Source organism: Canis lupus, chromosome 9 (assembly GCF_048164855.1).
Source record: "Canis lupus baileyi chromosome 9, mCanLup2.hap1, whole genome shotgun sequence".
Classification (NCBI taxonomy): Eukaryota; Metazoa; Chordata; class Mammalia; order Carnivora; family Canidae; genus Canis; species Canis lupus.
Genome location: NC_132846.1, coordinates 44530866 through 44546340, shown reverse-complemented (window position 1 = coordinate 44546340; position 15475 = coordinate 44530866). Strand labels below are relative to the sequence as shown.

Sequence of the window (15475 nt, the reverse complement as noted above, 5' to 3'; positions counted from 1 at the left end):
TTAGTGCTGCCTTCAGCCCAGGGCCTGATCCTGGAGATCTGGGATCAAGTCCCACATCGGGCTCCCGGCATGGAGCCTGCTTCTCCCTCTGCCTGTGTCTCTGCCTCTCCCTCTCCATGTCTCTCATGAATAAATAAATAATATCTTTAAAAAAAATCAGTATATTTTTTTCTATCTGTTACCAAACCTGATGGACAGATTTTTCTCAAATTTGGGTGAGTCACAAGTCTGACAACTAGTACATGAACTTCAACTAGGTCATCATTTAGAACACCTGAAAGCAAGATTTATTGAGAAGACTGCATGACTGTCAATCAGAAACAACCTGCCATACCTATTAATAAGATATGGAAAACAAATAGGTTTCAAAAAACAAAACAAAACAAATAGGTTTCAAGCATGGGCCTCAAATCAAAAGTCACAAGAGCTCATCTCTGGAATTTATTTATTTAATAATGATAAATCATTCTCCCAAGCAACTGGTGACAGGAAAGCTGGTCATAAATAAAAGTAGCCAAAACTATCATTAATAGCTTTTCCCAATAAAGGGAGTAAAGACTTTAAAATTCTCTTAATTCACGTTTAATAACCCAGCCTGGTAAATAAACTATTAGGAAGGATTTTTTATGCTTTTAGAATAAAACAGGTTTGGATAAAATTTTCCATCTAGACTCAACAATCTACACATCTATCAGCAGGTTGTCTCCCACAGGAAGAATGTGCTTGAATATGAAGAGTTTAAAGTATTTTTTAACAAACTATTTACAAATGATAAGGAAACCAAGGCACTTTCAACAAATGGTGTTGAGACAACTGGATGACCACATGTAAAGAATAAAGTTGGATCCCTACCTTGCATCATATACAAAAATTAACTCAAAATGGATCATAAACCTAAATTTAAGAGCTAAAACCTAAGACCTGTAGAAGAAAACAGGAGTAAATGTTCATTACCTTGGGGTAGGCAATGATTTCTTGAATACAACACCAAAATGATAAGTGACAAGACAAAAAAAAAACAGATAATTGGATCTCTTCAATATAAAACCTTTTTGGTTTCAAATGATGGCCTCCTCAAGTAAGTGAAAAGACCACCCCAAGAATGGGAAGAACTATTTACACAGTATATATCTTTTTTTTTAAACATTATATATCTAATAAGAGACTAGTCTCCAAAATACATTAAGAACTCTTAAAATTGAATATAAAGACAAACAGTTTAAATATGAGCAAAGGATTTGAATAGATATTTCTCCAAAGAAAATATACAAGTAGCAAACAAGCACTTGACAAGATGTTCAGCATCATAATGAAATACAACTTCATACCTACTAGGATGGCTCTAATCAAGAAGACAGACAATAAACAAGCATTGGTGAGGATGTGGGAAATTGGAACCTTCATACATTGTTGGTGAGCATATAAAATGGTGCAGCTACTTAGCAAAAAACAATCTGGCAGTTCTTCAAATAGTTAAACATAAAATTTATGACCCAGTCCTAAGTATATATCCAAGCTAAGTAAAAACATATGACATATGTCCACACAATATTTTATACACAAATATTCACAGTGGCATTTTTCATAACAATGAAAAAATGAAGACCATCCAAATCGCCACCAATTGATAAAGGCAGTATATCCATACAATGGAGTATTGCATTGCAATACGAAGAAATGAAGTACCAATAAATGTTGCCACATGAATGAACCATAAAAATATGTGAAACAGCCAATCACAAAAGATCATATATTGTATGATTCCATTTATATGAAATGTCCAAAATAGACAAATCTATAAAGACAAAAGGTAGATTAGTGGTTGCCTACTGTTAGGGTGCTGTGGGCAGGAGCTGGATGGGAAGTGACTGCTAATCAGTATGGAGTTTCTTTTTGGGGTGATAAAAATGTTCTAATATTAGATTGTGGTTATGGTTGCACAACTCTATAAAAATACTAAAATCCATGGATTTGTACATTTTTTTATTTTATTTTTTAAAGATTTTATTTATTTATTCATGAGAGACAAAGAGAGAGAGGCAGAGAGGTAGACAGAGGGAGAAGCAGGCTCCTCGCAGGGAGCCTGATGCAGGACTCAATCCCTGGACCAGGATCACGCCCTGAATTGAAGGCAGACACTCACCTGCTGAGCCACCCAGGTGTCCCTATTTATTATTTTTTTAAGTAGGCTCCATGCCCAACATGGGGCTTGAACTCATGACCCTGAGATCAAGAGTCTTATGCTCTAACTACTAGACCACTGAGGTACCCTAATTTGTATACTTCAAATATCTGAAATTTATTGTGAGTAATATCTCAATAAAGCTGTTAAAAAAAAAAGAAAAAGAAAAAAGAAAGGAACCAAGGCACAAAGAAGTGACTTACTCAGAGTCACAGAAAGTCAGAAATAGCTGCAGAAAACAAATTCAGATAATCTGACTCCCAAAACTCTCTCATAGGATAATGTTAACCTGAAGATAGCAGCTAAATCTTTCCAATAACAACATTTTGGAAGGATGAACAAGTGGTAACCAACTCGGCAAACAAGAGAAGGCTAAAATCTAGGCCTATGGGGGTGGTAAATCAAAAATCCAAGAATCAAGTTACTTTGAGCCACAGAGAATAGCAAAGCATAAGGAAAGTTAGAGTACAAGTAGGGGTGAAAACAAGAAAATAAAGTGAAAGCCTCCCTAAGGAATACTTAGAGCTCTAGATCTCCTCCTTTATACCACAGGGCGGGCAATAACTCCTCCAACCCCCCAAAGAGTAAAGTTTAAGTGATATAATGGATAACAGAGGATATGGGTCTAGTAATACCAGGCCTGGCGGAGGGTGGGGGCAAAGTGTCATCTGAGAAAGGGATTATGGGAAAGTCTACATAATGGATTGGTGAAACTACCAATACCTTTCCCTACTCAACAACTGGAATATAAGCAGAGGGGCTTATACCTCTTGGGTAGAAGACTAGATGATTCATCTCTGGAGAAACTGAGTAGCCTGAGAAAAAAGAGTTTCAGTTACTGACATGTGACTATATCTATAGGAACTGATAATAAAGCTCACTGGTCCAAAAGCCCTGGCTATTTCTCCTAAGATCAGGAACACGACAAGGATGTCCACTCTCACCACTGTTATTCAACATAATACTAGAAGTCCTATCCTCCGCAATCAGACAACAAAAAGAAATAAAAGGCATTCAAATTGGCAAAGAAGAAGTCAAACTCTCCCTCTTTGCAGATGACATGACACTGTACATAGAAAACCCAAAAGACTCCACCCCAAGATTGCCAGAACTCATACAGCAATTTGGCAGCGTGGCAGGATACAAAATCAATGCCCAGAAATCAGTGGCATTTCTATACACTAACAATGAAACTGAAGAAAGAGAAATTAAGGAGTCAATCCCATTTACAATTGCACCCAAAAGCATAAGATACCTAGGAATAAACGTAACCAAAGAGGTAAAGGATCTATACCCTAAAAACTACAGAACACTTCTGAAAGAAATCGAGGAAGACACAAAGAGATGGAAAAATATTCCATGCTCATGGATTGGAAGAATTAATATTGTGAAGATGTCAATGTTACCCAGGGCAATTTACACATTTAATGCAAACCCTATCAAAATGCCATGGACTTTCTTCAGAGAGTTGGAACAAATCATCTTAAGATTTGAGTGGAATCAGAAAAAACCCCGAACATCCAGGGGAATATTGAAAAAGAAAACCAGAGCTGGGGGCATCACAATGCCAGATTTCAAGTTGTACTACAAAGCTGTGATCACCAAGACAGTATGGTACTGGCACAAAAACAGACACATAGATCAATGGAACAGAATAGAGAACCCAGAAATGGGCCCTCAACTCTATGGTCAACTAATATTTGACAAAGCAGGAAAGACTATCCACTGGAAAAAGGACAGTCTCTTCAATAAGTGGTATGGGGAAAATTGGACAGCCACGTGCAGAAGAATGAAACTAGACCATTCTCTTACACCATACACAAAGACAAATGGATGAAAGATCTAAATGTAAGACAAGAATCCATCAAAATCCTAGAGGAGAACACAGGCCTTTTTGAACTTGGCCACAGCAATTTCTTGCAAGATACATCCATGAAGGCAAGGGAAACAAAAGCAAAAAATGAATTGTTGGGACTTAAGATAAAAAGCTTCTGCACAGCAAAAGAAACAGTCAACAAAACTAAAAGACAATCAACAGAATGGGAGAAGATATTTGCAAATGACACATCAGATAAAGGGCTAGTATCCAAGATCTATAAAGAACTTCTTAAACTCAACAGCAAATAAGCAAACAATCCAATCCTGAAATGGGCAAAAGACACAAACAGAAATTTCACAGGGGAAGACATAGACATGGCCAATAAGCATACAACCCTTGATCTAGGGGTCATGAGTTTGACCCCCATGTTGGCTATAAAAATTATGAAAGGGATCCCTGGGTGGCGCAGCAGTTTGGCGCCTGCCTTTGGCCCAGGGCGCGATCCTGGAGACCCGGGATCGAATCCCACATCAGGCTCCCGGTGCAGGGAGCCTGCTTCTCCCTCTGCCTGTGTCTCTGCCTCTCTCTCTCTCTCTGTGACTATCATAAATAAATAAAAATTTTTAAAAATTATGAAAGAAAATAAATAATCTCTTAAAACAATTTTTAAAAAAAGAATGAACAAAATGATTACAAGTTTGGTTTCAAATTTGGTAGCAATTAATTTCTCCTCCCCAACTTTTTATTTTAAAAGTTTTCAAACCCACAGAAAAGTTAAAAGAATAATAATGCCAACTCACATCCATAATTGTCAATATTTGCTTTATCTCTTTATAATATGGATACCACATACTTTTTATTTTTGCCTGAACATATTTCAAAATTAAGTTCTAGCTATTATGATACTTCATCTCTAAATGCGTCAGCATGTGCTTCTAAAGAACAAGGACATTCTTCTACATAACCTCACCATTACCACAGCCAAGAACTTTAATGGTGACAAAATACAGTAATATATGGTTCTATTTTTAAGGCTCCAATCATTCCAAACATGTCTTTTACAGATAGTGCAAGATTCAGGAGTTTTAGTAAACTTATAGAATTATGCAATCCATCAGCACAATGTTAAAACACTTCTATCACCTCAAAAAGAAACCTTATAGCTTTAACAGTCATCTTCTACTTCTCCTGCCCCTAAGAAACCATGAACTTATCTTGTCTCTATATATTGGTATATTCTGAACATTTCACAAAAATAGAATCTGATGTGTTCTTTTGCAACTGGCTTCTTTCACTAAGCATAATGTTTTCAAGACTCATCCATGTTGTATCATGTGTCCTTTTTTATTGCTGAATAATATTCCATTGTAAGGCTATGCCATATTTTTTCATTCATCAGTTGATAGACCTAATCAACTTTTTTTTTCCTAATCAATTTTTTAATGTGTCTTTAAATATGAATGGACAGCCAAGGATCTAAACCTTGAAGAAAAATCTTTAATGTGAAAGACAAAGACCAAATCAAACATTTCAAATAAGGAACTCAGAGAAAAATGAGACAATATAGGAAGAAGAAAACCTCAGAAATCTAATACACTAAGACAACAGAAGATATTGTATCTGTTACACAAGAACAAAGTTATCTTAAAAGTGAATAGTCAGTGGAGACGAAGAATCTCTTGTCACTTAAAATTATGATAGGAATAATTAGGAATTCAATAGCAATGTTAGAAGATAAACTTGAGGAAATTTCCCAGAAGATAAAACAAAAAATACAGAAGGATGCCTGGGTTGCTCAGTGGTGGCTCCCTGCAATAAGCCTTCTTCTCTCCCTCTGCCTATGTCTCTGCCCCTCTCTGTCTCTCATGAATAAATAAAACCTTTAAAAAACAAAAACAAAAAATACAGAGACAGAGAAATCAGAAATAAAACATTTTTCCTAGGAAATCAGAGGATCAATCCAAGGGGGTCCAATATCCAAATAACATGAGTTCTAGAAACGGAAGGGAAATTTCCAAGTAAATATTATGAGAAGTTTCTAAACTGAAAGGCATGAGCTTCTAGATTGAAAGAGTACACTGGCTTCTAATACTACAATGAAAAATAGCCCACACTAATGTATATCATCATGAATTTTTTTTAAGATTTTATTTATTTATTCATGAGAGACAGAGAGACAGAGAGAGAGCATGAGTGGTAGAGACACAGGCAGAGGGAGAAGCAGGCTCCATGCAAGGAGCCCAAAATGGGACTCGATCCGAGGTCTCCAGGATCACACCCCGTGCTGAAGGCGGCACTAAACTGCTGAGCCACCTGGGCTGCCCTATCATCATGAATTTTAAGAACTAAGAATAAAGTGAAGATTCTTCAGAAAGAAAAACAAGTGACATGCTCAGTATCAATACTGGAAGCTCTAAGATAGGGAACATTACCACCTTCAAAGTTCTGAAGGAAAATGATCTTCACCCTAAAATGCTATACTCAGCCAAAATATCAGTTCATAGAAAGGGAAGCCAGTATCTTTTCAGACATGCAGGGTATCATAAATTAACTTCCTATGCTCCCTTTCTTAATGTACTCTAAGACAAGAAAGGGAAAAGACATGGAATTTGAAAGACAGAGGATCTACTCCAGAAGAAAGGTGAAGGGACTCGCTAGGCTTATGATAAATCCAAATTCCAGGGTCAGAGCTGAGCAGCAGGGCTCCTGAAAGGAGCAAGATGACAAAGGGCTCTGTCTAGAAGGGACAGCTCCAAGGGAAAACAAAAGGAGTATGTCACCTCATGTGACATGAACCAGCTGAGAAAAGATATAGGGTTCCATTAAAGAGTCTAGGGTTGAAACAGTTAATAGGTAGACAGAAAACAAAGCAACAAAAGTACAAATTATTACTCCTAGGAAAACAAAAAGTTATATAAGAAAAAAACCTAATTGCAGCTTACTATGTGGCTCAGCTATAAATAATATCAATATAAAGTAGATATTAATCTGATAAAAATGAGGATTTACCTATATTAAGGAGATAGGGAAGGGAATAAGTATTTGTCTGGGGACAGAGGAACTGCAAGAGTACTAAATCATGTCTTCCACTGTAAGAAGTCAAAAGATAATATGAAAAATAAGAAAGAGTAATATATGCATGTAATTTAAAAATATAATGGTAATTACCAGGAAGAAATGAAATTGGTTGCCACTGAGTAGGAGGAAGACAGGGAACTATTAACTGTTTCTTATAATAAGTTTTATAACACTTTGGTTTTCCAATTATCCATTTATATTTGTAATAAGAAAATTATGTTTTCTGAAAAGTCTCGCATATAGTAAATGCTCAAAAAAATAAAACACAATAGTAACTCTTACTCTGTTATTTAAATACTATTTACAGGGGCACCTGGGTGGCTCAGTGGTTGAGTGTCTGCCTTTGCCTTAGGTTGTGATACTAGGGTCCTGGGATTGAATCCTCCCGCGTCAGGCTCCCTACAGGGAGCCTGCTTCTTCCTCTGCCTCTGTCTCTGCCTCTTTGTGTCTCTCATGAATGAATAAAATTTTAAAAAAATACTATTTACAAAATATAGACCAGTTATCTTCAGTGAGTCTATTTTAAGGTATTTCCACCCAGTAATTTTATTTGAAGATTACAATTACAACTATATTTCATGAGCAATGCCTCTTCCATTCTTCAGCTACACTAGTAAGAAGTACCTGGTCCTCAGTAAGATTTTCAGCATCCCAGTTGCTGCAGCGAAGCAGAAGGGACTTGTCAAGTGGAAAGTTCAAAACTGTCTCGGCAAGGGATTTCAGGCTGAGCCCATTACAGAGCAAATTGTTTCTGTAAGAAATAAGTAAGCCATGTATCAAAAATGGGCAAAAGAAGAACAGGCAAATCAAAAAAGACATAAATGGCCAATACACAGATGGCAGACACTCAAACCCACTAGACATTAAACAAAATAAAAATTATAAATAATTTATCTATCAGATTGCAAAGATTAAAAAAATATCTATATCTACTACTGGTGGAGCATGCAGAATCAGACCTCTAACCTAAAATTTGTGAACTGTTGGGCACCTGGGTAGCTCTTTGGCTGAGTGTCTGCCTTTGGCTCAGGTGATGACCTCAGGATCCTGGGATTGAGTCCTATATCAGGCTCCTCATAGGGAGCCTGCCTCTCTCTGTGTGTCTCTCATGAATAAATAAATAAAATCTTTAAAAAAAATAAAATAAAATTTATGACCTATTTTTACAAGCTTTACAGAAACTAGTTTTAACAATAAAGAGCTATCAAAACTTTGAATATGAAAATTCTCTGACTCAAGAATTCCACTTCTAGGAATTTATCCTAAGGACAAATGTACATAAAATGGTCTTCATTGCAGCACCATTTACAGTAGTAAAGAATTGGAAACAACCTAAATGCCCATCAACAAAGGCTGGTTAAGCGTCTATGCAATTAAATTCCACACAGCTATTCAAAATGAGGATATGGATGGGGAGCCTGTGTGGCTCAGCTGGTTAAGCATCTGACTCTTGGTTTTGGCTCAGATCATGATCTCAGGGTCCTGGGATTGAGCCTCACATCATTGCCCTGCTGGGCTCCATGCTCAGTGAGGAGTCCACTTGACAATTCTCTCCCTCTGCCCCCCATTCGCATGGGTGCTCTTTCTCTCTCTAAAATACATAAATATTTAAAGAAAACAAGGATGTGGATCTATATTGAGGTGAAAAGATGTCCATGACATATTAGTTAAGTAAAAAGAGACTGTGAGAGAAAACATTTATGTTAATATATATACCACATTCCAGAGGTATGTGTGTGATTCTAGGTATGAGAGAGACAAAACACAGAGATAACTAGAAAGATATCAAACATATGTTAATGATATTATTTCTGGTTATGGGATTTGTGATGATTATCTATCTTTATATGTTTCTATATTTGCATTGGCCAGTATTCATGCAATTACTTTTCAAATTTGTAAAAATGATAATGGTATTTTCATTGAGCAAGTGAAGGTACAAAAAACCCCAAACAACCTTTTTGTCCTTTAAACGCTTTCTGATGAAAAGAGCTGCAGAGTGGTGGAAAAAATTAATTTTGTCCAAGGTTTGGAGATTCCAAACAAGAAATAAATGTGAAAATTAAGAACACATTGGTGTACACAAGTGGAGCTAACTTCCTGGCTACCAAGTGAGAGACTGGAAGTTTTAAAGCAGGAAGCTGGAAGGTGAGGGTTCACATCAGGGTTACTGCATGCAGGACTCCCTCAGGTACTGTAGGAAATGACATCATTATAATGATGAAGAAAAGGAAGTCTTTCCCTACAAAACCCAGCAGTAATTGATGGATTTCATTACCCCCAAAAGGTAGCACTGACTAAAAAGTAAAAACAAGTCCAGACATACTTAGGGAAAAATGCATAATGTCTTGGTTCAATTAGTGAAAGTCAAGGCTTTGGGAGACATGAAACTCTCTTTTATTTTGTTGGAAATTATAAAAGTAATGAATGATTATTCAAAATTTAGACAACAGGAAAGTATCACAGGTGAAAAGTAACAGCCTATCGCCCTGTACTTCCACTCCTCAGGAATGACTCCTAACAATACACTGTGATCCCTCCAGACCTTTTCTATGCACTAACAGACAAAGAGATGGCTAAGTGGAGAAGGAGATATCAATTTTGGGTACTTGTTTTGTATCTTGCTCTGCAACTTGCTTTATTACTTAATATAGCAGAGACTTCCATCCATGATAATAAGTATAAATGTACTTCTTTCATTCTTTTTAATAGCTGTGTAATTTTTCAAGCATGGATAGTCCATAATTCTTGAAATCATTACCCTTGTTGAAGGACAGTACTTAATTTTTAAGCTATTTAATTCCATTTAGGTCGTTAGTCTTTTCTTAAATGTCATATTTGGAAAGGTTGCACATTTCTTGAGGATTAATTAAAAATAAGATGCCATCTTTGCCATTTCAAAATTTCACTAGGAAAGATTCCAAAGTCATGTACAACAATCTCTATAATAAATCATCTTTGGTTAACATATAACACAAAATATAAAGAGTAAGAAGAAAAGAAGAGAGCATTACCCCCAAAAATGTGCTCTTCCCAACATCAATTGAAAGTAACTTACGGCAAACATCAGGAGCAACCTATAGCTAATAGTACAAAGTATCATCCTTGTACTCTAATGTCAAATTTCTTAAACTATGTCAAAAATGTTAAATTTTACTACTTAAGTGTTCAACAATAAAATAATTAAAGAAAAAAATTTAAATCTCATTAAAAACTGAAAGGCCTGATAAATACTTAATTCTTATTTCTAAAGAAGTTCATGGTAATATTCAGCTTTGGCCAAATCCTTATTTTGATGCATGGCCATTCTGCACTTAGTGAAACAATCTGCACACCTCTAATTTCTATCTATTAATGGAGAGGACTGTAATTGCACAAAGAGATCTGGAAGGACACACTGATCAGATGATGGCTCTGAAGGAGGCAGTGACAATGAGGACAATGATGATGACAGTATTAGCTGAACACAGCAGTAACCACAATGTCTCTGTGTGAAATACTATTTCTAACTTTTTCACACAGTTTAACTCTTGCAATTCTCACTAATTCTGGGAGGCGGGAATCTAATTATTACTGCAGATGAGGAAAGTAAGGAATAGGGAGGCTCAGTAACCTGACAGAGGTCACACAGCTGGTAAGTGGCAGCACTGAGCCACCACACAGCCCACTCCAGGGTCAATTCTTACCAGCAGAGAGTAATAGCAGACACCTCTGGGGAGGTAGTGCCCAGGGAGGGAAGCCTGGTGAAAGGTGGCTGTTGCTGTGACACTCCAAATACGTTAACAGATTTAAAGTTTTTACAGTAAATATGCCAGTGTATTTCTTGATAACACTGGATTACAAGGGTTTTATTTACATAAGCCAAACTACTAAGCTAAAATAAAATTTCATTTCATACTGAAAAATGAGGGTGCTGGGTGGCTCAGTTGGTTGAGTGTCTATCTTTGGCTCAGGTCATGATCCCAGGGTCCTGGGATTGAGTACCACACCCGGCTCCCTGCCAGCAATGAGCCTGCTTTTCCCTTTCCCTCTGCCTTTCTCCCTGCTTGTGCTCTGTCTCTCCATCAAATAAATACATAAAATCTTTTTTTTAAATGATAAGAAATTTTAATCAGGCTTTCTCTTATTAGTTTATCAAATCCTCTGAACTTTCAATGTCACTGTCATTTGAGGCAGGGGAGAGGCTACTTCACTCCATATTATTAAAAGGAGTGTGTGTACACACACACACACACACACACCAAAGGTCATTGCCACTCCCTGAAAAACAAGTTAGAATAGAATTTCCATAAGAATAGAATTCTGAGGAAAAGGGAAATCTCTCTTTCTTCTAGTAACACATTAGTCTACCACTATTTTTGGCCTAAAGCAGGATTTGTAAACTCAAATGTTTATAAGGATGAGTTGGGGTTACAATGGGAGAGGCAGGGATTCTGGCAAATTGAACAGAGCATATGCATCTAAGGAGGCCAACCTCTCTCCAGCAATTGTTACCATCTGCATACCACTGACCTTGCTTAGTCAAATCATCTGATTTTTCAAAAGCCCCAAATACAGATTTTTACATTAAATCTTCTGGATTTAAACTAAAAATTCCCCAAAATATTATACAGGAGAAAAAAAATGAAAGCAAGACCAAAATGTAAAGCCCTAATTTAGCCAATGGTGCCATCAGTTTGCAACCTGTAGCTTACGGAGACACCTTAGCAATGTTTCATCTTAAGAGACCAATCCTAGGTAACTAAGGTTTTCTCAGAAGTTGAAATATTTTCTCACATATTCATATGCATCTCAGAACCTCTAGGCTTCTAAAAAATTTTAGATGCTTTATCACTGTCCTTGGTAATCAACAAATCTTGCTAAAATGTTTGGCCTGCAGCTACAGGAATCCCAGCATTCAGGCAAATCATACCTCTGCCTCACAGCTAGGTACCGGAGGTCCAGGCAGCCCTTAACCACAAGACCATAGTCCTGCAGAAGCTTGCTGGCATCTTCTGAACACCCTACTCCAACTTTCAAAATAGTGCCATCTGCCAAAATGTCCAATAACGTTTTTGGTAGTGTTTTTCCTCCACAGATCAGCTTTGGCAAGCGAACCAAGACACAGAAGCCACTTGGGGAGGCCATTTGAAGGAGTGACAGAGGACTGGCTCTGCCTTCCGAATTCACCTGCAACAGAGGAAAACAGGGTCACGGTTCATGCACCAACTACAACATGAAACTGGCAAAAAAGTCTAAGAGGTACATCTTTAATTTCCCAAAGGAAGCGTCTGACCAAATTTTGGTTCAAATTGAAGGATGAGCCTATGGCAAACAAATGCAATGGGGCCTAAACAAAGGGCCCAAATATGGGCCTGAAATGTGAATGGCCGTAAGTAGTGACACAGGAGAGCTAGCTGAGTCACATGAGATGTGTTGGTTTTAAAAGCCTAAGTGAAAAAAGGCTAAGGAATAGAGTGCCAAATGATAAACACATACTTTTCATTATCCAGACTCTCCAACACACACACTAGGAATGTGACTCATTTACCTTATCATTACTGTCTCAAGATCCAATTTTTGAAAAAAGGTAGAAAATACAGTACTATAAGTAAGTGGTATCTGCCAATATAATATATTCTGATAGCACAAAGTGCTTTCTCAGCATTTTATGATCACAAATGGTGTTCACTGAGGGAAAAAAAAGTATATTGAACATAAGCTAAGATCCTTGTATCTTAAGAGATGAAATTAACCTTATATATTAATTGACCTGGTTTTAATCTTTTTAAGGTAACATATAATTGGAGAAAAAATGCTGAAAGCTAAAATATTATTCTCAGAAAAATTTACATGCAAAATTCACATTAATGAAAGGTCCCCTAAAGCTATCCACAGAACCCAGGTTAAACATCCAATAAATCCCAATCTACTCATTTTTTGGGAGAAGAAATTTAGGACCTACAGGTGAAGCTGTTTGCCTACACATGGAGGGATAATGACAAAGTTAGGACTAGAACCCAATTTCCCTGATCTAGAAGGGCAGTTCTCAACCAAGATTCATTTGCACCCCCTCCTCCACCCCAGGGGCATCTGGCAATGTCTGGAGAAATTTTTGGTTGTCACAAGTTGGGGGATGGGGTGCTCAAGTATCTAACAGGCAGAGGCCAGACTGCTGCTAAACATTCTACAATGTACAGGATAGCTGCTCACAACAACGAATCATCTGCCTGAAATATTCACAGTGGGGAACCCTGCTTTGGGCAATGCGGTTCTCTCACTACCATTCTATCATTGTTCCAGCCATTGCACCACGTGCCACTGTGGATATAAAGTTATGCAAGAGATGGAACGTGGCTTAGGGATTATAGCCTTATTGGTAGAGTACAATACACACAAGCTCACATCCTCAGAAATGACATGGTAAATACCAAAGGATTGGCTGAAACAAAGAGTTACAAGTAATCAGAGGTAGGCTATTTCATCGTTGAGGTGACCAAAACCACAGAGGAAATAGTCAAGATCACAGAGCTGCTGTTAGAAACAAAACTGATAAAAAAAAAAAAAAAATTAAAAAAAAGAAAGAAACAAAACTGAGAGGGCTCTCATCTTTGACTTCTATTTCACTAAGTAAAACCACAGTTTGACTCATGAGAGGCTTAGGATTTCCCTTCTCAGGTAATGTTTTATCAATGAGGGCTATTTCCAGATTCTCAAATAAAAGCATGTCAGTTTCATTTCTAATATGTCTTGTTTCTTAGCACTTGACCAAGGTCAAAAAAGACCTACAAGAGGGGCAGCCCTGGTGGCGCAGCGGTTTGGCGCCGCCTGCAGCCTGGGGTGTGATCCTGGAGACGCGGAATTGAGTCCCATGTCGGGCTCCCTGCATGGAGCCTGCTTCTCCCTCTGCCTGTGTTTCTGCCTCTCTCTCTCTGTCTATGAATAAATAAATAAAATCTTAAAAAAAAAAAAGAGAGATTCTCAGTTTAAAAAAAAAAGACCTACAAGAAACTTGACTTACTGGTTCCTGTTCTTTTTTTTTTTTAAGATGTATTTAAAAAAATAAATAAAGATGTACTTATTTATTTGAGGGAGGGGCAGGAGACAAGGGGCAGAGGGAAAGGGAGAAAGAGAAGCAGATTCCTTCCCTGCATGGAGCCCAACAGGGGGCTGGATTTCACCACCCTGAGATCATGACCTGAGCCACAATCAAGAGTTGAACACTTAATCAACTGAGCTACCCAGGTGCCCCATGATTTTTTAAAAAATTAGTCAACTCATAAAAATGTTTGGAAAACACATGACATATATAAATATGTATCTATACATTATAAACATGTGGTATTATACTAACATGTTAGAGACATTATTTTAAGATTTTATTTATTTAACCATGAAAGACACACAGAGAGAGAGAGAGGGAGGGAGGCAGAGGCACAGGCAGAGGGAGAAGCAGGCTCTATGCAGGGAGCCCAATGTGGGACTCGATCCTGGGTCTCCAGGATCACGCCCTGGGCCGAAGGCGGCACTAAACCACTGAGCCACCGGGGCTGCCCTGCTAGAGACATTAGATATACACAAAACTAAAAACTTTTAATGAATGTGCCAGCAAGAATTATAGACAAAGCCCTGCGTCAGGCTCCCTGCTCCCTCCTCTCCCTCTGCCTGCCGCTCCCCTTGCTTGTACTCTCTCTCTCTCTCTCTCTCTCTGTGTCAAATAAATAAATAAAAATCTTTTTTTAAATTAATTAATTTATTTATTTATGATAGTCACAGAGAGAGAGAGAGAGAGAGAGAGAGGCAGAGACACAGGCAGAGGGAGAAGCAGGCTCCATGCACTGGGAGCCTGACGTGGGATTCGATCCCGGGTCTCCAGGATCGCGCCCTGGGCCAAAGGCAGGCGCGCTATACCGCTGCGCCACCCAGGGATCCCAATAAATAAAAATCTTAAAAAAAAAAAGAATTATACACAAAATTTCCAACACTTTTCTATATTCAGTAATTCACTTAGAGAGCACTGGTTTAGGGAGTCTCCTTTCTGAGGGCCACTGGATAATCCATTTTGGCTTCATGATTTTTAGAAGTCTAGAGCTGATAAAACTTTCTGGAAAAGCCCACAATTCTTTAAATGACCCCATGATGGCAGCAGAGAGTAAAGAATGATTTGGGACAATCTTCTGGGCTTAAACAGATTAACTAATGAGCGTCCTTAGTCTGTAGAGTTTATGTATCAGTTAAATTTAGACTATGGCTTTGAGACACGAATGAGCTTGTCCTTTTCAAGTAACAGAATAAAAGCTTAATGAGGCTGGCAAGTAATAATAAGAGGATGAAAAAAAATAAGATGGGAAGAGAACAGGAGACAAATCAGAGATGCTGAGAAGCCAGAGCATGTAAATCCTTAAGTACAGATAAGT

At 37.7% G+C, this 15475-nt stretch overlaps 1 protein-coding gene across 2 annotated transcripts in view; it reads right to left on the bottom strand.

Annotated features, from left to right (window-relative positions):
- EXD2 (exonuclease 3'-5' domain containing 2) overlaps window positions 1–15475 on the bottom strand; it is a 62931-nt gene that overhangs the window by 22351 nt on the left and 25105 nt on the right. For both annotated transcript variants that reach the window (XM_072839060.1, XM_072839061.1), the window contains 2 exons: window positions 11992–12248; window positions 7704–7830 (listed from right to left, as the gene is read on the bottom strand). In XM_072839060.1, the coding sequence (XP_072695161.1) occupies window positions 7704–7830; window positions 11992–12248 (384 nt within the window). The remainder of the gene's footprint in view (window positions 1–7703; window positions 7831–11991; window positions 12249–15475) is intronic.